The sequence below is a fragment of the Schistosoma haematobium genome, chromosome 3, assembly GCF_000699445.3.
Source record: "Schistosoma haematobium chromosome 3, whole genome shotgun sequence".
Taxonomy (NCBI): Eukaryota; Metazoa; Platyhelminthes; class Trematoda; order Strigeidida; family Schistosomatidae; genus Schistosoma; species Schistosoma haematobium.
In genome coordinates, this window is record NC_067198.1 from 10,121,407 (window position 1) to 10,147,166 (window position 25,760).

General features: G+C 36.3%; 1 protein-coding gene across 1 annotated transcript in view; it reads right to left on the minus strand.

Moving 5' to 3' along the window:
* Nucleotides 1–24,985, minus strand: part of MS3_00010576 (uncharacterized protein) — a 33,704-nt gene extending 8,719 nt beyond the window's left edge. Inside the window, exons 1-18 of the mRNA XM_051218951.1 lie at nucleotides 24,845–24,985; nucleotides 24,709–24,811; nucleotides 24,485–24,677; nucleotides 24,247–24,448; nucleotides 23,556–23,631; nucleotides 23,400–23,520; nucleotides 21,130–21,634; nucleotides 19,275–19,603; nucleotides 18,283–18,384; nucleotides 16,517–16,808; nucleotides 14,785–14,959; nucleotides 13,304–13,575; nucleotides 11,366–11,753; nucleotides 8,259–8,589; nucleotides 6,570–6,895; nucleotides 4,447–4,741; nucleotides 2,862–3,126; nucleotides 193–334 (exon numbers count right to left, since the gene is read on the minus strand). Of these exons, the coding sequence (XP_051068908.1) occupies nucleotides 193–334; nucleotides 2,862–3,126; nucleotides 4,447–4,741; nucleotides 6,570–6,895; nucleotides 8,259–8,589; nucleotides 11,366–11,753; nucleotides 13,304–13,575; nucleotides 14,785–14,959; nucleotides 16,517–16,808; nucleotides 18,283–18,384; nucleotides 19,275–19,603; nucleotides 21,130–21,634; nucleotides 23,400–23,520; nucleotides 23,556–23,631; nucleotides 24,247–24,448; nucleotides 24,485–24,677; nucleotides 24,709–24,811; nucleotides 24,845–24,923 (4,196 nt within the window). The 5' untranslated portion in view covers nucleotides 24,924–24,985. The remainder of the gene's footprint in view (nucleotides 1–192; nucleotides 335–2,861; nucleotides 3,127–4,446; nucleotides 4,742–6,569; nucleotides 6,896–8,258; nucleotides 8,590–11,365; nucleotides 11,754–13,303; nucleotides 13,576–14,784; nucleotides 14,960–16,516; nucleotides 16,809–18,282; nucleotides 18,385–19,274; nucleotides 19,604–21,129; nucleotides 21,635–23,399; nucleotides 23,521–23,555; nucleotides 23,632–24,246; nucleotides 24,449–24,484; nucleotides 24,678–24,708; nucleotides 24,812–24,844) is intronic.
* Nucleotides 24,986–25,760: the final 775 nt, after the last annotated feature.

Genomic DNA, 25,760 nt, shown 5'->3' on the forward strand with positions numbered 1-25,760 from the left:
AAATTTGTGTACATTTATTAAATGGAATATGGATTATAAGCATGTTGTGTAATATCACAGATACACACTACTGACAGTTGTCTCGTTTGCTTCCTCTATAGTCTCAATAATTACTCTTAAACTTATATCGATCTTTACAAAAAAACTTATCTTCATACACAATATACATTAAAAATTCATTTGTTCACTCACCTAGCAATATCCGGATTACTTTGAAGTATCATATATGCTTTGGTATAATTTCCTAACACAAGTTCATGTTTAAACATTCGTGTCCATAAAGTAGCTTCTAGATCAGCTAAACGTGTATTAATTCTAGATTGAGGATCATTATCTGTGAAATAACGACAAACAAAGCACATTAATCAATTAATTAGTAATTAACATAAAATCAACCGGTTTGGGGTGGTTATAGGTACGAGGGCGAATGTTGATTCCTGACTGCCTGCACACCAAAGATACTTCTTGAGGGATCTGAAAAGGGATCGGGGTAAGTGGTGGCCTTCGTAATCTCGCTAGTATATATTTTTGTTACACAAATTACCAAACCATACTAGTATGACCAGATAAAATGGTAAAGGAATCGAAATAATTTAGTGAAATGACAATGAGAAAGATTAAACATTGAAAATACGGATCTAAAAAGACTGAATAAGAAATTATTTATAAAAGAAATACTAGAACTCAAGAATTATAGGGAGTTAAAGTGTGAATATATCATATTTATTAATTTATTTAAACACAAACATTGGTACAAGGAGGCAACAAATAGAAATGCTCCACATAAATCATTCTATTTGTGTAGGGGCTGGAATACTGCCCGGGTGCTCAAACTGAAACAGATGGTTTTCTTAGGGGGGCCACACCCGGAGCCTTCGATCTAAAGGTCTAATCCACAAGGCAGTGGAGCAACGTTAGGAGATGCAGTCCTATAATAGCGAGTGACCAATAATAAGTTTATACGCCTTTCGTTTCCTCAGGATCCCGAAGTTCATGTGTACCATTGATTTGGAATCAGAGTTTTCTAACCCCTTAGGTGGATCTTCCATAACCACTAACCCGATTAAAAGGGTCAGACTTTGACTTTTCGTTCTCCCAATTCCGTAAATAAAACCCTTGTCTTAAGAAGGCAGTGATTTGGACTTCCTTGTCAGTGGCTATATACATGTAACTATGTGAGAGCATTTCGAGAGGGGGGCTGACTCTCCCAACTCTGGGCCATACCAGAGCATTAAGGGGACATTGTGACTGATTCTGAGATATATCATGCAACCGTTAACGGCACTTATAGCGCGGACCCCAGCCACATAATCTGCATTTATCAACATGGTAGACGACATACTGAAGGTTAAGCTTTCAACACTAAAGACTGAACAATAATTACTTTTTAAATCAATTTGAGATGAATATGTTGTAACTATTATCAAAATAAACTGATAGATAACAATTCTATTCAGAGGAAAATTTGTCAGTAACAGGCAATGAATCATAGAATGATCAATTACTTGGGACATCACATCGAAAGAAACCCTAATAAATATGAAATCCACCACATATTTAAGATGATTAAACAACTTATGTTATTATTGATGATTAATACTTTTTTCATCATAACTCAAGGTTCATTGTTCTCTGTTTTTGTTTCCTTCTTTCTAGTTGGAAACAATGCAGTCAAACTGGAATCGTCTTTTCTCTGAGTTATTCTCATTTACAAGCATGACGTTCCAAGTCTTCCTACTAAGTAAATAATAGTTTCTCTAATTATTGAGTTCTATTGAACATCTATTATTCTACAAACACTAGTAATTTTTGAAAATAGTTGTGTTATAATACTAGAGTAGTTAATTTATTTGTACACTGCTTATAAAATACAACCTTATGCTTACAAGACTGATTACTATTACATTATATGATGACAGTGTTGTACTCTTTGTAAATGCTGTCGTCAAAGATTATGCAGTTCGGACACCTCACATTATACTAAAATATCATTTTAAAAAGTGGTTCAGTCGAAATAAATTATGAATTACATTATTTCAAATAATAGGTCCTTCTTCCGTCTTCTGATTTGTGACTGTGGGGTTCTACATATACGACAGCCGTACGTTGCATATCGTATTCTGCCGTAATCAAGTAGGGGACGTACCAAGTACAATATGTAATAAAAGAGGTGTTGTCAAAATAATTCTGTGAAGGAATTCATATGAACTGGGGAAAAATGAGTATGTCCATTAGGAACGGGGCAAAACAGATATAAATATAAATAGAATCGAAATGTAATAGGTTTATAATGTTCAGTTAAAGTTTATCGTGATACAGTTGTTGAACAAGGTAAACATATAGTCTGCGAACATACCTCTCTTGGATATATAAGTTAGGTTTTCTAGGGTTAATTCGGAAGGCTTCAACTATATAGGGAAGTCATAATCTTGCTTTATCAGGGAGATTATTTCAGGCAGAGAAAGCCTCATCTGATTTAATATGACATTCACTATCCATTAAATGAGAAATGATGGCGCTGTTAATAGATTAGGTGGTACTTTTTCTTGACCATACCGATAAATGTTCACGAGCACACAAGGATAAAGCCTTCATAGTACGGCCTATTTAACTGACTCCACAGTAGCAGTTAAACTGGTATACACACATGGAGGAGCCTATCATCATTAAGTTATTCTTGATTTATTGTGCAAATGCTGGATTATTTGTGGTCACGTAATAACGTATTAAAGTGTCACCCATTGTGTCCCCTTCAAAATCGAGTTTTAGATAAGCAATTTTTTAAATGCAGACCATTTCAACCACAAACAATAAAAATATATATAACTCGTACATGATATTAAGATGCATGCAACGCTTACCATTAACACTACATTCATTCTCAATAAAATCTGGATATTTCTTTACTGAACCACATAGAAATCCGCTTAAATTATCGTTTTCCATGATTCCACGTAAACTTGCCAAAACAGAAGCTAAACGATGAGTTGATCTACCTCCACTGTTTTGATTTAAACAATTTTCTGATTTGATTGAATTTTGTGTCTCAGCTAAACGATTTAAACAGAATTCCGCAAGATCAAGAATCTCTGGTACATAGTTAGACACTTCGAAAACAGACATTAACTACAAACGAAATCAAACAGGAGGGGAGGAAGAAAGTTGACAAAGATGAATGAATTATTTCATAGAACAAAAATAATAGTATTTATTTATTTTAGACTTTTAAAATAAAGACAACTTACTTTCCATAAATCGTATCGAACCAAAATATCCGTTATGTTTAGTTTTACTACCCAGTACTATGTAAAGTAATACAATTCACTCGTCAACTACATGGTCATGTGATTGAGTTTATTGAGCTTTACTACTTGTGTCAAACACTATTTATTTATTTGAACACATGAATATTGGTACAAGAGAGCGCCAATATATATGCGCCACACAAAACAATGAAAATTCGAAGAGAAGTACAAAAAAAAAACTAAGGAGCGCAAAAGAAAAAGAGAACAATAACGAAGAGATTGGTGTAAGGTAGTGTGGTAGTAACGAGGGAACGGAAAGGTACAATCAGAAGAAATCTTTCAGTTGAGGGAGACACAACCACTTTTTATGAAGAAAGTAAAAGAAGGTTACAGCAGGATCGCCACTGGCTTCTATTCTGAGCCATATCTGATAACGTCTCTAGCCACTGTGTAGCACCATCTCTCAGACCCCAACCAGGGAGTCGTGAAGGACCGACAGAAGCCAGCCCTTTGCAGCTTTCTTTCATACCACGACACCATGTCATGCACTGACCACCTCTCCGCTTCTTCCAACCAGTCCCAGAGTCGGCAAATAATGCTCATCTATACTTTTCGGTGGAGTGGTAGCTAGCCTAGAGGCTAGCTCGGTTCGATACTTACTTGCAACAGAAGTTGCAACCAGCTTGCTAACATCAATCTTTTGGTGGTGGTCACTTCGTTGGCCACTGAAAAGTAAGGCAAGATTGGCGCAGACCAAGGCATGGTCAGAGTCCAGATAGGTACTCCAAAAGGAGCGGCAGTCTTGTACACAACCACGCCAGCGGTAGCTGATCGCGATGTGATCAATCTGAGTCCAGGCTTGAGATGCAGAGGGAGGACGCCAGGTGGCACATCGGCGATGACTGTGCCGAAAGTTAGTGCTAGCCAGAAACAGGTTGTGGTCTGTGCAAAGTTGCAGTAGACGGTCCCCGTTATCTGACCTGCGACCAACGAGTCCCCATCGGCCACCTAAACGACTCTCTTCTGTGCCTAGACGCCCGACTGTTCAAGACAGAAAAGATTTGAACTTGTAACCAGTAGACTGGAAGAAAGTCATTTCAAATGAATGTAAAGTAGCGGTAAAAAAAGAAACAGTATCATACAATAACAATTACATTATTGTTTTAAAATTACAAAACTTGACAAAAAAAGAGTTGCTTACCTTCATTAAGAATCGAATTTGTACTTCAACTGGAGAAAGTGAATACATTGATAGTTCATTGGTATTTCTACTGTTACCATCACCATTCACTGTTGATTCATTTAAACTAAATAATTTCGATAGTGAAAATTCTTTTGGAAATAATATTGGCATTAACAGTTTGGGGACATTTTGATTGATTGTTGAATTAGAATGATGAACTGATGATTCTGTTAAATAATTCATAAATAATTGTGTATAGCAATACAACCAATTACTAGCAGTAACAAAATGTTTCTTAGCTGATCCCGATTCACTAAAAGTACATGAAAATAAATACATTAAATAGATTGAAAGATGAATGAATAAATGAATAACAGCAATTTAAGTAGACTTTTGTTAGAGGTGTTGTGATCTCTTCTGAGCTAGATGATTTAATTGTGAAGCTTCCAATGCTCTGTTGAACAACATCAGTTCTGTTGACTTGGAAACCCAGTAAATTGCTACCCATAATTGTGACAGAAAACAGACAAACAACCACAACATGGTTGTAGGAATAATCAAATCAATCAGATTCATGGTCAATAGAACAAGTTGTTAGTTAATTATAGAAAAATTCTAATAGCTCACTTCTGTTGAAAATATGTACTGATGATGTTGTTCAGAAGTATATTTAAAGCTTGATAATTAGACCATCAAACTCAGCAGAGACCACAACATAACACCAACAGCTTCTTCTTGTACTAAAAAAATTCTCCACCATCGTAAGTACTGTCTACAAAAAATTAGCAGTATAAATTCAATCAAAATGAAGTAATCTTACTTCAAAATTGATTATTTACATATTTTAAGGAAAAATCAAGTGGCAGAGACACTATGGCGATAATCTAACCATTTGACTCAACCATCTATTTAATAGTAGGTGTGACGGATGATGTGTGCAAAAGACAGGGACATAATCAGAGAGGGTATATGACCCGGAATTTACCAGGAATTTTTTCGCTAAAAAGGGATAATTGAAGGCCCTGCTCCTAGTTACAACATATAGAAAACAGGTATTATTACCAAGGTTTGATTTGATAATTTCGAATAAATTGAGCATTGGGTAGATTGTTATAAATAAATAATATATATGTAATATCCCAATGAGTAGAAAAATTAGATTTTCTGACGTTTCGTGACTTAGTGTAAGCCACTTCAGAGAATAAATAACCAAATTAAAATTATATATATAAAACAGTTTCTTTGATCCATTCCGGATTACGTTTCTAGATTTGATGACATCTAAATTGTAGTTCGCATGAGACCTTGAACATTATAGAGTAACACGAACCTCTTATTGTTTAGTTTCATGTGCTGCTTATTCATTTAAGTTTAAAGTCTCATTCGTCTTGGGGATTAGTCAGACAAACTAATAACGGCCGAGTCAGGAGTTATAAATTAAGTATATCCTCAATAAACCACTATGAATTAATGCCTTTCAACACACTGGTTTACAACCAATGGGGTAGTTACAAAATAAACTATCGTCTAAGAAGTAAATAGAGAGACCCTGCTTCGGTTTGGGCACCCGGGCAGTATCACAGCCCTTGTACAAATCAAATGAGATTTGTGTAGTGCATATGTATTTGGTACCTCCTTGTACCTTGTGCTCAAATAATAATAGTAATAAATAGAGATAATTTCCACAAGATAAAATGCAGCTATTGAGCTCTACTTACTCTAGTATAAGGTTGATTACGGATTGCAGATTCTACTCACTACTATGTTATATACACCATCATCTTACCAAAAGGCAGACTGAAGTATGAGGCGGCTAGCCACCGCTGGCATTGGAAGACAGTTGCACAACATCACAAATTGGCGTGTAAGCCATTAGATGATGACTCAGTGAGTTGAGGATGGTTCTGCAGTTCAATCTCCGATGGGGTAGAGGACACGTACTACTAAGAAGTTCAATACTAGAACTGAAACAGCTATTTAGGGCTCCCTGGTATCAAATAGTCGTCTAACTAAAACCAGTTCAGAATATAAACTATGAAGGACAAAGTAAGGTAGTTTAGAGTAACATATAATACCTAATAATAGTAATCATAATAACAAAGTGTATGTTTCTTTACAAACCAATATCATGAATCACATACCCTGACCATAATTTCGCTAAACCAATGCATAAATGAACAAAACTGAAATCTTTCTCCCACCACCAAGAAATTCTACCACTACTCCCGTCATTATTATTATCATCATCATAATCTGAAGTGTCATTATCAAAATTTTGAGACTGCCACAATTCCCCGTCCTCATTGGTATTGATCAAATCTGGAGAACTGAACAGTAGTTGCCAACTTCTGTGCTCTTGATTATTATTATTAATATCACCAACAAACTGTTTGGTAGCATTTTCAACCATTCGAGCTGATCGTGTTGGAGGTAACAGAAGCATACACAACTTGATCACTTCATTCGACTAATTACAATATAAAGGGAAAAAACATAAGCTCTTCACTTAATGGTAGAAACGTTGAGAGAAAACTAAACCATTGAAAAAACGAAAGATGATGACGAAATGTATTTTATAGCTTCCGTAACTTTTTTCTGACATCACACAATATATACACATACAACTAGAAACATAAAAAAACTCTAGAATTGAACGGATCGTTGTACATGAAACAAAAATGATGTAATCACAGTTGTATTACAGTTTATTTTAAAAAGGTAAATTTATTTCTATGGGTTACATCATAGACTGATGTAAGTTGGGTAAATATTGAAAATCGGGAAGTACTGCATGAATATTTCGTATCAATATGTAGGATAGAGTTTCACAAAAGTGTACATCCTTGATCACATAGAAGATTGAACACAGAACCTTCAAGTCTCGCGGAGTGAGTTTAAAGTTTAGACTATTATGAGTCAGGGTCCAAGTAAGGTTAGATGATGTTGATATTGAGACTTGAACTCATTACCTTTCGCTTCAAATGCTATCGTATCATTATTCACTAAAACACTCAGTTAATATAGCCACTACCTTATTCAACGGGTGCGATGCTGATACTACTGTTATTAGTAAGCATCTGTTATTGATTTTCAACATTGCCTTGATGTAATTAAATAGGATTAAATGTGTATCCGGGATTCCACTACTAATCGTAATCTATCCATACATTCTAAAAAAAAACTTGTAATAAAGTGGTTGGGTATTCAGCACGCTCTTACGTTTCAGTAGATATTGATCTTTTACTAGTTCCTAATTTTAGTTGCCCCCGAATTCCCTGGTACGACCAAGGGTGGGCAGAGTCAGCTAACCACCTCGAAATTCTCTCACATGGCCATGCGTATACAGCCACTATTAGGTAAGTCCTATTCACTCTCATGGTAAGGGTGTTATTTAAGAAATTGAGAGAACGAAAAGCGAATGTACGTCGTTTAAACCGGATTGGTGGATATGGAGGATCCACCTAGGGGGGTAGAAAACCCTGATTCCAAATCAATGGTACACATTAGCCCTAGGATCCTGAATAAACAAATGCTGTATAAACCTGTTGTTGGTTACTGGCTACTATGAGACTATATCTCCTAAGGGTATTCCACTGTCTTGCGGATTATACCTCTAGATCAACGGGTCAAGAAGTGGTTTCCTAAGAAAACCACATGCTTCGGTTTGGGCACCCGGGTAGTATCATAGCCCACACACAAATCAAGTGACTTGTGTGGCGCATGTATTAGGGGCCCCTTTGTACCAATAGTTATGTGTTTAACTAAACAAAATTTATAATAATATTAAAATTATACAATTTAAAATAAAACTGGTTTAATTGAAAACTTACATGTCCACACCATAGTAACAACCAAAGCACATAGACAATTCCTTGTCCACCATCTACTGTAGGAGACAATAATCTTGAAAATTCTGATAGAACATAATCACTAAATTCAGACCAACTAGAAAAAGAGGGGGATGAGATGTAAGTCTTTGAAGTAGAACATAATTTCAACCAATCCCAGTTCAACCAGATTTGATCAAATATTGTCATACCAGGTGTTTGATTGACTGGTGATACTGATAAATGAGCAGTAGTAGAACTAATATTCAGTCTTTCAATAGGAAAGAGGATATCATGAATTCCAAGGATATTCAGATGATCTCTAATGATAGATCTGTGAAAAGAAAAACAACTAGAGATCAAATTTTCACTCACATAAACACTATATATATGATGTACTGAAGATAAATAAGCAGTTTCATCATTTCCATAATGGGTCGTAAAGATTGGTGGATTTCAGTATAAATAATGGACTAATGTTAGTTAAACAATGATTAAAAACCAGGAGAAAGTACTGGAGAGCTAATTCGATAAAGCGTAAGACTCTAACTATAAGTATCCATGACCGCAAAGGGGATAAAAGTCAAGGCCTTCATGTCTTGCTATGAGCGAATATTATTCGAACTACTGAGTTGGTATGCAACAGTCTACAGTTCTAACTCAGTGATTCGAAGGTTAAGAGCCCTACGGAAGACCTGGAGACCCTGGGTTCGACCCCGGTCGGGTCGTGGATGCGTACTGTTGAGCAGTCCCATAGTAAGACAAGAAATCAGGCCACTGCCTAACATAGGTTTTTATACATAAAATCAGTCCGTGATATAAATCATGAAGTACTGTTTCATTTATGGATTATTATTATCAGCAATGTCCTAACAATAAGATCGCCTACTAAGTGGTAATAGAAAAATTAAAACTTCATCATGGACCACAACCAGTATACACACTGAAAGACTCATTATGGTCTGCTAATAAACTGATTCATAACATTTTTGGCAAGCATATGATGGTATTTTTTATGTAATGCCATTTTTTATCGGTGTTTGTGAAACTCCAAAGTTTGAAGAATCAAAAAACGAACTTACTGAAGATTATTTCGGTATGCACCAAATACTAACGGATTTAAACATGGTCCATTCTGTTGACCTCAATAAGTAGAATTTTATCGTGTTGTCAATTGATTTCATTCATACCATCATTATCTTATAATGCCATAATTATTAAAATACTTTCGTGAAATTCTTGTTTTATAACTATTATTACTTACAAGTAAGCAGTATTCTTTTTCCTGGTACAAACTGTCAATTCTCTTACGGGTTAGAAACGCATTTCATTCAAACAGCAGTTCAGAACTTGGCATTCTCTATGTTTGATAGTTTTTTAATCCTGAAAAAACCCTTAACTTGGGCATCTCATTTCATGGACGAGCGAACCAGATAGTGCACTTTGGATCTTTGCACAAAATTCATCCATAGATTTGTCCGCAAAGAATCTCTACATTATTAGCTGATGTGATGACTAAACTCTCAACCCTAAAACACTAATCTTTGCCCTAAATAATTAACATTACCCAAGAAGAATGTGAGATACTCACAAATCTAAGTGGATCCTTATAGGGCATTGAAAAGATGGATAATCCATATCCATAAAGACAAGCTGTTATGATCAGAAGGGGTTTTGTGGAGATTGTAGTAATTTCAATAGTTGAGATCATGAGTAGATTGAAGCTAGACCACCATGGAAAACTTGGAAGCACTAGACGGCCGTTTCCTCTTACTGTGGGACTCCTCAGCAGTGCGCACCGAAGATCCTGTCTCACGGGATTCGAACCCAAGACCTATCAGTCTCGCGTGAGGGCGCTTAACCAAACTGGTTGGAAATTCAGTCACAACTATTTCAAATTCACCGCTGTTATATTCTCACCGAACTTTTAAATTAGATTGGATTATTCATAAATTACGTCAAAATGTTATGTACATTTGATTTCTGCTTGATTGTTTTCCTTATTATTTTCTTATGAAAGAAAACTAATCACTTCCTCTTTGTTACCTGACGAATCGCTAAAATTCATCTCTATTCTTACTTCTTCTTGTGCCTATCAATTTTGAGCGTCTGAATAATAATTAAATATTGTTAGGTTTTATTAAGCTTTCAAATGAATATGAGCTTTCCATTATCGCATTTAAAAATTTGAGCAAATCTGAACAGCCAATATCTTAGATATGATCAGTTTAGGCCCTGGTACGGCAGAGAGTGGAGAGAGTCAGCTCTCCCTCTCGAAATGCTCTCACATCGCCACATGCATACAACCACTGACAGGGAAGTCTTACTCATTGCCTACTCGAAACGGGTGTTGTTTATGAAATTTAGAGGACCAAAAGCGAATAACCGACGCTTTAACCGGGTTGGTGAATATGGAGGATTCACCTAGGGGAGTTGAAAAACCCTCACTCTAAACCAATGGTGCGCATGGGCTCCATGATCCTGAGTGAAAAAATGGCGTATGAACTTATTATTGGTCACTCGCTATTATGGGACTGCATCTCCTAACGTTGTTTCACTGCCTTGTGGATTAGACCTTTAAGTCGAGGGCTCCGGGTGTGGCCCCCCTAGGAAAACCATGTTCCGGGTTGGGCACCCGGGCAGTATTCCAGCCCCTACACAAATAGAATGATTTGTGTGGAGCATACATATTTGTTGCCTCCTTGCACCAATATTTATGTGTTTAAATAAATAAACAGTTTAGGCAATATTGTTTACTTCTTCGAAGTACCTATAATTATTGAACACTGAATATCAGTAATTTCCTCACATATTTATTTTGTAGTATAAAGTTTATGAAGTAAATCACATCATCACACGAAACTTTAACCTTGATGTTAAACGAGTTAGCGTTGGACTTATGGCAAAAAAATAGTGTATTAATTCATTAACGAAGAAGTTTATTTTACATTCAAAGATATCCAACTCAAAGTTACCATTTACAAATCAGCCAATTACCCTGTTGTACCAAAACAAAAAACACTATATATTTAAAGGATGGTTATTATTCAAAAACATTTAGTCATTAGAGAATAGAACTTTATTTTAACCGTTAAATAAATACAACTTACAATTTATCCATATCAGGAGTAGGCCGTACACGAACAACTGTCAAATTATGTAAAAATCCAAGACTTTGAATCAATGAGACAAGTCTATTTTTTGCATTACTATGCCAGTTGATATCTATACCTTTCGGTTGTTTATCAGTTGAACAATCATCATCTTCAATATCATCCTCATCGGCATTATTATTATTATTACGTAACATGATTAAACCATTTGAAGCAAGCTCATTACGTCGTATTAAAATTAATAAAGCGAATGAAAATAAAATACGAGTTTCAGTAGATTGAGCAAGTGATAAACGTACAAACTGTACACATGAATTAGAAAGATTTTTAGTAAATTTCTTAGTTTCTTTATCAATTGTTTGACCATTTGTTGGGATGAAAGAACCTGCTTTGTTTTGTTTTGTTGTTGAAATAATAATTGAAAGTACACATTAGACAGAATTAAAATTTGAGAAAGATATTATTATTGTATAGTTTACATTACGAACTGATATTAATTAGACTAACTATTGAAAGCCAGGAAGCACTGAACCGTTTTATCTGCCTATTAAGTATGAAGCACCTCAACAGTGCTTATTCACAAATCACCAAAGATCGAGCTCAGAACTATAGGGTCTTACGGCTAGTACTTAAGTCACTGAGTCTGTACCAAGCTTTTTGCAAGCCTAAACGAAGTCACTTTGCAACACACTCTAGTCACACTATAACGTCACTAGTGAGCAGTAGCCTCAAACCCGGCATGGTTGAACTTCACAACTGGTTGGTTGCACAGTATTGCGAAACGATCGAAGTTAAACTTGTATGCTATTATATACCAACTGAGAAACCTAAAAGTCGGGCTTCAGCTGTTATACCCGAAGATAGTGTGCTCGACCACCTCTGAGGTCATGGATGAGCTCTGCTGAGTTGTCCCATACTAAGAAGAAATGACTGTACAGTGGACTTTCTGGTCTTTAATGATTGTCTAACTATGGTCAGTTTAAGATGTAAACTATGAAATTCAAAAAATTCAAAAACCACTTACACTAACAATATTATTATGAATAAAGTTCTCCTCAATATTTCTTTAGATACAGTAACCGAAACAAAATAATACTTATCCTTTCAGTTGACCAGATAGGTGATGTCACCAGTATAAGAACGTTCTTTTGAAAGATTGAGAAGCATGCTAAAAAAACTAGCTTTTACTGAATTCGATTGAGGCGCTCAAATAATGTGTACCCTATCCCCCATATTTCAGGATACTTGAATCAAGTAGGTTATGAAATCGGTCTAACGTATACACAAAATAATAAGTGGTACTAATCAACTAATCAAAACTGAATGAAAACTTATACAGCGGTGAGTTATCAAATGTATGTTCAAGTAAACAAAGGATTTCATTAACATCAGGAATCATGTTGGAAAGACATATCTCATTTTGATAAATAGGGACTATGTAAAGTGATTGAAGGAGACCGGGGAAAAATATTGTGGGTGACATATGCATCATAACTCCACTACTTTCTTTCTGTATTTCATTAGTTTATCTGAAACTAATTGTCCTACTATCGTTTAATACACAATGTTCCGATCTAGCTATAATATTGAATTGGTCTCTTTTTGCTTGTTTATGTTGCATGTTGACTGTCGCTGGTGAGTTTTTCACTCTGCATTTGAGTTCGTTTTAACAGAAGTTAATTATCAGTTTTATTGTAGAATCATCTTGAGAAATTCGGTCAAATGACTTCAAATGGCCTCTAGTGAACTATTTCGGTGGGTTTAACAGTTAGATTTTATTCTAATTGACTTTAATTAGAAAGGTGTATATGGAGTCTTGAAGATAATGCTCCCTATGAAGATGAAGCTTAAGTTACTACTTAATGTTACAGTCAGAGGTTTTAGTCAAATCCAGAAAACAACAAGAACAGAATTTCTCACCAAGAACTGACTTACTTCTCTCTCCCATAGATCTACTATTATTATACCACGATTGATTAGTTATTTCCATATCTTCATACGTTGAATTAGTATCCATATCGAATAAGCTTTGTAAAGGCTGAACACTTTTATTCATAATATCACAATTATCCAAAAGCGATAATAAATACATGACAGCAGTGAGATGTGAATTGGACAGAGAGCCAGTACAAAATGGGCTTTTAAATTTTACAGATGAAATAATAGGCGGAGGTAGCCAACATTCATTGATTTGATCGAGTTCTTCACTAGGGAAAAAAGTATCATATGATGAACTCAAGTGGTTCAATGGTATAGATTTTCAGTGATGGTATTTTCAAAAGTAACAATTTAACCTGGACACGTGTTGTTCCTTACAGTATTTTCTCTTCACCTTAAATGACTACAGATGTGAAAGTTCGAGACAATGTGACTAACTTTAAGAATTATTCTTAGTTTCAGTTAGTTAATTGATTTTTAATGATCATAAGACCATGGTTTAATGTCGTCCGATTGCAGCTGAACAGTTCTAACTTATACAGGGACTAGGATAAGCTCTCATCAAGTAAGATATAAATATCTACCCTACGGACGACAGGGAATATGACATAATAACACATACAGGAAAGGACAACAAAAAGGAAATAATTCTTAATTTCTAAAAGGTTTTCAGTCTCGTGAAGACTGGGTTTGAAAACTAACATATATCTCCATCAATTTTATTTTACTTAGCTGAACGTCCAAAAAGTTCAAAGTTTGTTTGATCTAGAATAATGATATATATATATATATATATATATATATATATATATATATATATATATATATATATATATAGTTTTTCAGAATGTCATTAGGTATAAAGCTTAAAAGAGCTCTTAAATATGAAATCAAGTGGGACACAAATAGTGTAGCTAGAACATTGAAAAACATGCCAAATAGGCAGTATCTTACTGGTTAAGACGTTTGGCTTTCATCCACTTTGTTCCAGGTTTGAAACCATCTTCATTTACTTCGCTTTGGGCAGTTGAGTAATATCAAAAGCCATCAGAGTGTTGCACATAACCAAGTAATTGGTGAATGAGTAGTTAGTTGAAACTAAACACGTGAAGTGCCATATATGACGTTTAGGATTTCAGTTTGATACTGAAATGAAATTCCTTATATGTAGATGATTCACGGCCTGTGCATGGTAACGTGTTCAGATTCACTAACTTTCACATGGTAGTAAGAATAGAGAGTTGAACATGAACAATTCGATAATAACTGGCCAATGGCTGTATTTTTAAGTTGGTGAGGGAACTCTACCTTGTAGCGTTTTTTTTCAAGCATGACATCAAGTAATTTATCGTACTGTTGAACGGGTAGATTTAACCGCCAAACACGAAAAAACAGCATTAAAAACTACATTGGATATCCTATTTGCCCATAAAGGAGGATTAAGAAGAAAACGAAAAAGCTTACTGAGAGACACTTACATTATTTGTTCAACTAATACTAATGGGCTGACGTTTAAATTGGATTTCGTACGATCAAAAAGATTAGCTTTCCGATGAGGCCATTGAGGTTGAGCTTGGAGAATATGCAGGATCTTTCTACAGTCCGTAGTTAGATCAACGATGTTTTGTGTGTTTACTTTTGTATCAAGATGAGCTAAAGGAAAATAGAGATAGAATCCCTAGAATATATATATATATGAAGTAGTCTCATTCAAACCTCAGATTATTCTAATCTGGAAAACTTGTGAATATATAAAACTACATAACTGTTGTCAAAATTAGTAATTTGGTTGACGAGGCTGAAAATCTTTATCAACTAAGGTGACTGAGACATGTCTTACGTATGTCCAAGTACTGCCTACTTTAACGTCTAATGGTGAGTGATAGAAGTAGGTCGGCAGAAAGCTAAACGTGGAATCAGCCCATGAAGTCTTTGACTGTTGATCTGGGATGTATCGATAAGTATATACTACTTGGTTGGGAGATAATCGTGAACAATAGTTGGAGATTACAGATGGCATGCATGGCTGAGAATCGGTCACAGTGGCGTAGATACATTCATATTTTATCTTCCTCTGAATATTTTACATACATTATTCATTTTCTATTCTCTTTTCCAGTAATATAATTGATGCTACCATTATTTCAACTCCTTCGCCTTTCATTTTGATAAGTTCATCTCTCTGTATTGACGTAATGTGGTAACAATCAATGACAATCTTACTTCAATGCGTACTATGTATGATTAACTACTTCGGATACTTCTTAAGGGTAAACTAATCCAGATATAACGTAAAAATATATAAGTGCTGGTCATGAGGTGTTGTACTTTACGCCAATGAATTCGAAAACATATAACGAAAAGAGAGGAAGTGTGAAAATATCACATAATAATAATAATAATAATAATAATAATAATAATAATAATAATAATAATAATAATAATAGGAAGAAGAATATAAGGTAAGAGGATTGTTGAGAAGGATGAAGAATGGAAACCAAAGAATATAAAGCTTAAGATTTTAAGAAGAGTAATCAATGAATAGGTCAATCACTGAGATCGAGTTTGACTCAAATCATTGACGGTTTCCAACCATAGGTAACAAATTATCTTATCAACGCCAAAGACAAGGAAGCTTGGATCTCCCAGAAAGACGTAAAAAACGGTGAACTACTTCATGGAAAGATGTCATGTCATTATCTGACCAACTGTTTATTTATTTCAGCTTACATCCATGCTACTTAACTTTCATATTCAAACAGGTGGCTGAGCATGTGTGACACGGATGCAAACCAATTCAATTGATGAGGGTTTATAAGCTGATTAATTGACTGATCAATTCTCTTTAGAAAAACAACGATTAAACTCATAATTAACCAACTTGATGCCTCCATTAAAGATAATTAAATTGAGAACTATTAACCTAAATATACGGTAGTATTCATCATCACAACATAGTGAATAGTAAATACATGCAGACAGAGATATGATTCAATGATATGAACTTGGAAACTTCCAACCCAATTTATATATTCCACTTTGGACTACTTAGTAATACTATTAGACCTCATGCATCAGGTGCGGTTTATTACATGGTGCAAAAAAATATCTCCAGAAATAAGCTGAAAATGTCCATCAACATTTTAGTAGAGTTACTCGCAACAATACATATAACACCAAACTAGAAAAAAAAACTCGAAGAGTACTTACGTGATTGCATTCGATTAATTAAAGGAGGTGCATTATTCCATAATAGAATTTCCACATCTTGTAAATGACGTAGAACAGAAAATCCCCATCGACGAATAACTATAACAGTATCATCTTCATTGGGAAACATCTTTTCTGATGTACTACTACCATTAGTAGTAGTAGTAGTATCCGCAGTACCTAAACGTAATAATCCTAAAGGTTGCAAACCATGTTCATGATAATCAATAGCCGTAGCATAAAATGTCTTTAACATTGTTTTGAAACCAGCATGATCGAGATTTGGAATTAGCTGCCAGAAGGAGAAATAATTAGTCATAATGAAAGCAATTGAGTGAGCTACAACTATAAGTCCGTCAGTCATCTACAATGTAAGACCAGGTACATATATGCATCGGTTCAAGTTGTTACACCTCATTAGCACAACAAGATGAACGCCAAATTCATTGAAGTATCTACTTCAATGGTAGTAATACGTAAAAGAGAGATTGCATATAAAGATATAATATAAGGAGAATCAGTTTATGGAAAGGTATAAAGTAGTCTCACAGCTTAAGGGAAGACAGAGTGTATCTGCCCACGCCATTGTGATCTCTTCTGAGTCATTTCACACAGTCTCTAAACATTGGTTATGATAGTCACGCGGACCCCAACCAAGTAGTCTGCATCTACCAACATGGCTCAGACTAGAAGTTAGTGACTTCAAGGACTGACACTACATCTTGGTTTGGCCACCCCTAACTTTCGTCCAAACATCCCCAACACTATTCAGCATTGCGCGCCGTGGTAATCGGTGTTCAGGCATACGCAACACGTGGCCCAACCATCTCACTCGGTGAAGATTCAAAACCTCATCCCTGATACCCTGGCGTCTGACCTCACTACTACTTACCCGTTGATCCCAGCTGATGCCAGTAATATTTCTAAAACATCTGTGATCGAATACTAGCAACTTACGAGTATCTTCTACTCTTAATGGCCACGTTTCGCAGCCATAAATTAAAACAGAACAAACTACTGCGCAGTAAATTCGTCCTTTTATTGACAGACGGATATCTCGCCTTTGCCGTAGGTGACGTAAGTTGACGAAAGCCAAACGAGCTTTCGACTTCGTGCTGAGATTTCGTCAGACACCAACTTATTAGGACTGATCAGACTTCCAAGATAAGTGAAGTTGTCAACGCGTTCGACTACTTGACTCCCTATCCTTAGTTCAAGTGTTGACGCAGGCCAGTCCTGAAGCAACAACTTGCATTTAGGAGGGTGGGAGAAACGTATCCCAAACTTCCTGGTATTGTTGCTCAGTGCTACCATAAGACTATTTTATCAGTGTCGTTACCAAACAGGGCTGTCATTTGCTTATCCTAAGTCGATAAGTGGACCTCTTGGTAGGAGATCGATTCCCGAAAATTCAGATGGCGAGAATGTTATTTACAGCAGTTGGCAAGGTCTACTTGTAATTTTGAGGGAACTGGAGCTCCCTATTGAATTCGACCCCGTGTCATTCAGATTTAAGACGTTACCACTGAGCTCCTGTAAAATTAGGATATTTGCAATTAACTGATCTCTGAGTAATAAACAGTGACATGTTTGTTTAGTTCATTTTTTCAGAAAGTGTCAACATAAGATGGTCAGAATACCATGAGAATCCATAAACTTTCATCGTGAAAATTGTTAATGACTATGTACTATGACTTTACCATTTGGTTTAACACGCATATTTATGTATATGAAAGGTAATTAAAAACCAACAACGAGAAACTAACCTTATCCAACAAAGTTCGATGTATAAAAATACGCATTTCATGAAGATTACTGACGGTGAACACTGAATCACAATCCAAGAGTGAATAACTTTCACAAAGTGACTAAAAACATGAATTTAACCAAGAAACGTAGTCAAAAAAATAATGATGCTTTAAAGGTTCAGTTAGTACAAAGGAAGAACCAAGCTAACTATTAGTCAGATAAGATATAAAACAAAATACAAACCTTGGTGAAAATTAGATTCTCTTCATAATTTTGTAAGTCGTAAGAGATTATTGTAAATTTTTACTGAGGGATTTTTTAATGTGAATAGATTACAACAGAGTCCACTCCATCACTCAATATGATCCTGTGAAACAACATCAAAAGGTCCACACAACTAATAGCAAAAATAGCGATCGAAAATTACGTATATCATTCTCTCCTGGGAACAGAGGTCGACATTCAACTTACATACCGCCTAATCTATAGAATCCAATCAGTCCTCCGAAGATACTTAATAATAGTGATTTGTAGAGAAATCATTTAAACGAACACGTAGACACAACCGTAAATAAGTATGTTGACACCTAACTAGTGTTATAGACGAGTGGTCAGAAAAGTAGACACATAAATTTACACAAAGAACATCACGAACTGCGACCAAGTTTATGAGCTAGTAGTGCAATTCAGTAACTAAGTGCAGATTTATTTACTTGGCGCTGAATCACGCGATTTGTGTAGGCTAGTGAATTAACTATACTACCCAAACTAAAATAAGTGACGCAGGGTTCTAACCCGATTTTTTGATGGGTTTCTTAATAGGTAAGCTACCAACTCAATTGTTTTTCGAAATGAATAAACCGAGGAAAATGGTATATCTCCTTGGTTGAGTAAAACCACGATAAAATTTACTTGATGTTAAACGTCATTATGTAATGTAGTTTAACCAAGGTAAACTTTAAGATGGGGGATAAACAAGTATCCATGAGAAAAATGAAAAAAAACTTACTTTGAATGCATTTGCAATCGCAAACCAGGACAGACAACCAGGGTGAAAAAGTTGATCCAAAAATATATGTAACTGAACATCAACACTAGATTCATCCCATAGATTGTCTGTTGGGCTATCATCTGAGGATTGTGTTAAATAAGTAGGATGTTTATACCAGCTAGGCACAGGTTCAAGAAGATTTACACCAGGAGGGAAAGCTGAAATAGTTCCCCTACGTTTTTTAGTATCACAATCTGGGTTTTGAATTTCTGTCCACCTGACAAAGTAATTACTGTCCATCTCAGTGTCTTCAGCGTTTGTTTGGTGTGCTATCCACCATATCCCGCCTAAAAGAAGTTTATGTAGTTATATTAAACCTGTGAATATTGAATCGCATGCAAATTTGACATTTATAAACTAGCAGTAATAATAATATGTATAGCCCATGATTCGTATTAAAAGGGAAAAGTCAGAAGAAGCGATTGTAGGAATGGCTCCCGAACAACCCGGTGTAGTCAATGTAAGGATAGTCCATTCACACACGGTTACAAACGTGTATTTGTTTACAAGGAAATTCTATACGACACATCAAATGACAGGAATGATTTAACTAAAGCGAGAATGAAAACGAATGCCCGATGTTTAAATCAGATTGATGAGCAAAGAAAGTTCACCCAGGGAAATCAAAAGTCTGATCTAAACCTATTGAAACACATGGTCTATAAAATTCTACATGAACGAATGATCTGTGAAGCTTCTTTGGGCACAATATTTTTTATTTTTATTTATTTATTTTAACACATAGATATTGGTACAAGGAGGCACCAAATAGATATGAGCCACACAAATCTAATTCGATATGTGTGAGGGCTGTGAGACTGCCCGGGTGCCCTAACCGAAGTAGGTGGTTTTCATAAGGAGCCACACCCCGAGCCTTCGATCTAAAGGTCTGATCCACAAGGCAGTGGAGCATCGTAAGGAGATACAGCCCCATGGAAGCCGGTGACCAACAATTGGTTCATAAACCATTTGTTCCCGCAGGATACTGGAGCCCATGTGCACCATTGTTTTTGGATCCGGTTAAAGCGCCGGCCATTCGCTTTCCGTCCTCTCATTTTCGTAAACAACACCCCCGCCACGAGAACAATATACCGAAAAATGTATTGCCTGAAGTTGCCCTACTGACCATTTGGTGAGACTTACAACTCAATGGTTCGAAAGTTATTAGCGGGATATAGATTGGATTAAGGAATGTTCCATAGAGGATTGTGTTGGGGCACACTGACTGACTATTTCTTATCCAATCAGCGCCAGTGGATACTTGGAGAAGACACTAGAATCTTCTTATGTAAATATTACAAACATGCTAACGCTTTTCTTGTTGTGATTCCGACTTTCATCTACTCCAGTTATTTGGAATATAATTTCATTCTTGTTCGACTGTGTTCTGGCTTGAGGACTAGTCGAATGAAGTGGTGTCCAATACTAATCAATAAAAGCAGCTGCGTTGTAATAAGATAAATTATAACAGAGGTAGATACTTCAAAATACCACCTGCTACTTCAGAAAACGTAGCATGGTACTGTTCTAGCTCTCGTGATATTTTGATGCAAGTAATGTTGGTCAGTAGGGAATATATTTTATGCCTTAATTCGCCCTTAAAATTAGACTTTAGTATGATGATAATCATCCTGAAACTCCTGGGCCTCACGAAACATTTCTTACTTCTAGGTGTATGGAAACAAAATTATTAAGTATTTGGATGTTTTATAGAGCTCTTTGATATGACCAGGAGTGACACGTAGACAAGTAAAAACATAAAATTTTAACTACATAAAGTAAGATATTTTTTTAAAAAAAGATTGGTATTTACCGAGAGCTTTTTTATGCTTTTTTCTGCTTTCAGACGAATCATCTAAACAGCCTGGTCTCTGGATTACTTGTGAAGGAATAAAATCCAAAACACTAACATCTGGTCTTTTCATTTTAGGCAACATGTTCAGACCACTCTTGTGTGGCCATAACTCTGCGTTATTTCCCCACGAAGGTTGAAATAGTGGTTCTACTCTTAGTACACTTAAACTTTCTCGATTACGACTTAGAGCTTTGTTGATATCCAGATGCATCCAACACCAGTAGCTTGAATTTACTTCCTCAGAAGGGGTAGTATCGAAACTAATGCTGTTGGATGAAGACAAACACATAGACATGTATACAACTAATGTGATACCACGATCAGATGCGGGATAGGAAGATAGACGGTGACACAAACCAGGTGCAAACATCGAGTGTGATGCAGATGGATCATAAGTAGAATCAAGACCAAACGTCTTGGGTAAAACCTCCAGAAGATCTAATGCAACAAAACAGCTGCGATACTAAATTAATATAAAAAATGCATAAATTGAGAAAACAGTAAAATCTGCATGAAAGACATGAGTATCTGAGCTTATAAAATAAGATCTACAGTTTGTAGCGAAGTGAATACTCGCTATTTAAACGCCGGCCGAATTGTAGATAAAATTCAGGGAAACATTATTAATTGAATGACCTTATTTTGAATCAATGACGCGACATCTTGAATCCAACCTCATCGAATTTAGTTTCGACAGCTAAGCAGTAGGTTATTCAAAACCCAAGAAAGATTGACTCGCGAGGAGCAGGCTGATTTTCGTTCTGGTCGAGGATGTATCGATCATATCTTCACTCTCCGCCAAATGTTAGAACACTGTCATACTTATCACAGACCAACAATCGTAACGTTCCTTAACATCAGGGTTGCCTTCGATTCGTTGGACAAAACTGTTCTCTGGGACTGTCTATTGAAGAAGGGTGTGCCTGAGAAGTTTATTAACATCCTAAAGACCCTACATACAAACACTTCAGGCAGAATGAGGGTATACAACCACCTTTATCCATTGTTTCATTCAAGCAGTGGGGTTAGGCAGTGTTGCCCAATCTCACCATTCCTCTTCAACTTTGCCATCGATGACATTCTGGAAACAGCTCTGATGGGTGTAAGTAATGGCGGTGTGGATCTGTTGCCTGGAGAAATACTTCCCGACCTAGAGTATGCGGATGATGTCGTCTTACTGTGCGATAATGCTTACCCTGGATGGTGAGTAGATAGAAGTAGTCGTGTACCTAGGTAGCTAAATAAGCGCTGGTGGTGGCGTGAGTGATGAGATCGATTCACGTATAATGAGAGCCAGAGCGTCTTATGCCAATCTGGACCATTTTTGGCACCTTCGTGATGTTAGTCTGGCTGTAAAAGGTCGGATCTACAACGCGTCGGTGAGAGCAGTTCTGCTGTATGCTTGTGAAACGTGGCCTCTCCGAGTTGAGGATGTTAGACGACTCTCTGTGTTTGACTATCGTTGACATCCAGTGGCAACACTATGTTAGTAATGCAAAAGTTCGGCATCGTTTGTCCGGACAGAGACGATATGTCAATTAGTGTTACTATCTTGAAACGTCGACTTCGGTGGCTTGGATATTTTCTGCGAATGTCGTCCCAGAGAATTCCTCACCGCGCATTATTTGCCGACGCCTGGACTGGTTGGAAAAAGCGGAGAGGTGATCAGTTTATGACATGGTGTCGGGGTATGAAAGAAAGCTGCAAAGGGCTGGCTTGTGTTGGTCGTTCATGACTCCCTGACTGGGGTCCGAGAGATGGTGCAACACAGTGGCTAGAGAAGTTATCAGATATGGCTCAGAATAGAAGCCAGTGGCGATCCTGCTGTAACCTTCCTTTACTTTCTTCATAAAAAGTGGTTGTATCTTCCTTACCTGAAAGAATTCTCTCTAGTTGTACCTGTCCGTTTCCCCCATTAATATTATTATTACACTACCTTACACTAATCTGGTCGTTATTGTTCCTCTTTTTTTTTTCTTTTACGTTCCTTACCTTTTTTCCCTCATGCTCATTGTTTTGTGTGGAGCATATGTATTTGTTGCCCCTTGTACCAATATTTGTGTGTTCAAATAAATAATAAATAATCATAAATAAATATGGAAATATCAGGGGCATTAATCTTGTTATAAATAGTTGAGTAAAAGCATCAGTAACGATTGATAAGATACACCACAAACATTAAGAAACGGGAACAGCTTGGTGACAAAGTGGAAAAGAATAATACTTGCCTTGAGGTCCCATATCCTCAAACGGTGATCTTTGCAAACAGTGGCTAGGAAGTACTCATCGGATCCAAGACTCAAAAAACTTATGTCTAGTGGTGAGGAAGAAGAATCGTTGTCGTTTTTGCTGAAATTAAAAATATATTAGAACATGAGAATTACCTAGAAAACGGCGTAATACCGCACCATATCTTCTGAATCATTGAAGTTTGACATAGCTCAAAAACTTCAGTGACTTCTGTGGGTAAAACGAAAAGTATGAGAAATTTTAATTACTTCACTACTAAAGTGGTCAATAGAACTTAAATAAATAAACCAATATATCTACATGTTTCTTCTAACTAATTCACCAAATCCAAATCCAAATAAGTATGAGGGCCGGTGATATAACTAGTACTCTAACCACTGAGGCACACCTCTGGTAATTCGCACACAAAATGTTTTATGGATGGTGGTATTACGTTTTGCTGGATTGTGTATGTAGTTTCTATTATAACACCATAAGTATATAATCAATAATTTTTTTAATTGATTGTTCATAGGAAATATTCGAAACAACTTAGGTCAAAATTATACGCAACAGGCATTATGATTAACCCAATAAGTGTTTGAATTTATGCCTAATACCATCCGATTGTTGATATCACAACTAAAGAAGCTTGTGGGGAATCAGCTATGTTATTATGAAGACTAAGATTTTGAAGCCTTTAAATGTCCTAAAAAAGTAGGTACAAAAAACGTAAAAAGAACCACATAAACTCTAATTGCAACAACTCAGTCTGTGCTAGGAACAGTTTGCTTTAGAAAATATGAAGGGTTAAATAAAGTAATGTCATTAGTTACGACTCTTTACCGGAAGAATTATGTGGATTCACTCTTGCAACGAGTATGGAACCCGTAGACAATCCATAGGCAAAGACCAAGACACCAGAATGACTCTGAATAAAGGCTGTTCCACAACGGATGTTCATCGGCTGAAGCCCTTTTATTTGATGGAAAGTATGATGGACGTTTCTTTTGCAACCGATAATGGACTGTTGAACAGAAGTTGCAATCTAGATGTATATTGAAGTTTATTATTATTTCATTACCACACGTGGATGAGGGAACATCAGCTGTGAGGCCCCGTGAGAAGTGCACACAAGGCACACAATGTTTTCAGGAGTTTCAGCTATTTGGCAATCAACTATAGCGGAACCTCCGAAAGAGATTTTCATAACATTATTTGGGAGGTCATGATGTAGAGACAGTTCTTGCAACTCTAGCATGTCTTCATGTGAACGCCTAAAAGTATGTGGATTAATTTTCATCTTACCATAAAATAAAACGACTCTTCGAAGCAACTGCTGAGTCAGAAAAGGTGAACCCACCAGCTTTGTCAGGAAAACTAACATCTTGTAGCGTTCTCAAAAATGTGTCTGATTCTTAGCTTTAATGTGAAATTTAATTACCACAATTTATCTTGATGGTAGGGATGTCTCCAACTGCTAGACTGTCTAGAGCATATAACTCAGATAATGCGACAGACATGATCCCAGATCAAATAATGTTAGAGGACGTCCGAGTGACCTTCGAAACAAAATCAAAATTATGCATCAAATATCCAATCTCTAATTTATTCAAATTGTTGTTGATGGAATATAACACTGTTTCCCATTCCAGTGTCAGTGGTTTACCCACTTCTTCAAGCAGGGATTTTGTACTTGTTGTGACTATCCTTGCTTTTTTGTAATTGTTGCATCAAAAGCATTAAAGTACTTTAGTTAAGGTTTGAAATCTTGCTAAAGTTCGTCTTGTGGTACCCCTCTATTCATTGACTGGCACTTGTGTTCATATTGTGATCATATTGTGCTTTACACCTTAATCTGACTAAAATGATTGGTAGTACTCATAAATGTGGACAACCAAACTGTTTGTTCCCTGTGGAGGAAGGAATGCAGTGTGATGAATGCAAAAAGTGGTTCCATAAGATGTGTAACCGTTTAAGTCCCACCCCATACAAAAGATGTTTGAAGCCTAACTCACAATGGCTTTGAATGTTCTGCTGTACAAATAAGACGTTACTAATACAGGATGCTATGAGCCTATTTGCTTTGGCCTGTAACGATGGCGCATGCGCTGATAACACGAGCACTGACGGTGACGAATGTCTCAGTGTAGTATCTGCTGTTACGAGACACCTCAAACACTCGACTTTGATTGACGGAAAAGTGAAATCTCCGTTAACGTTAACGTGGGGAGAAGTACCACCTGACATTTACATTGGTAACCATGCACCTCTAGTGAAAACTGAAGATCTGGATAAAACCGTCACCGCTCTAAATAGTCCCGGTGTCCTGAAGGATGAAAAATGGACTACAGTACGGA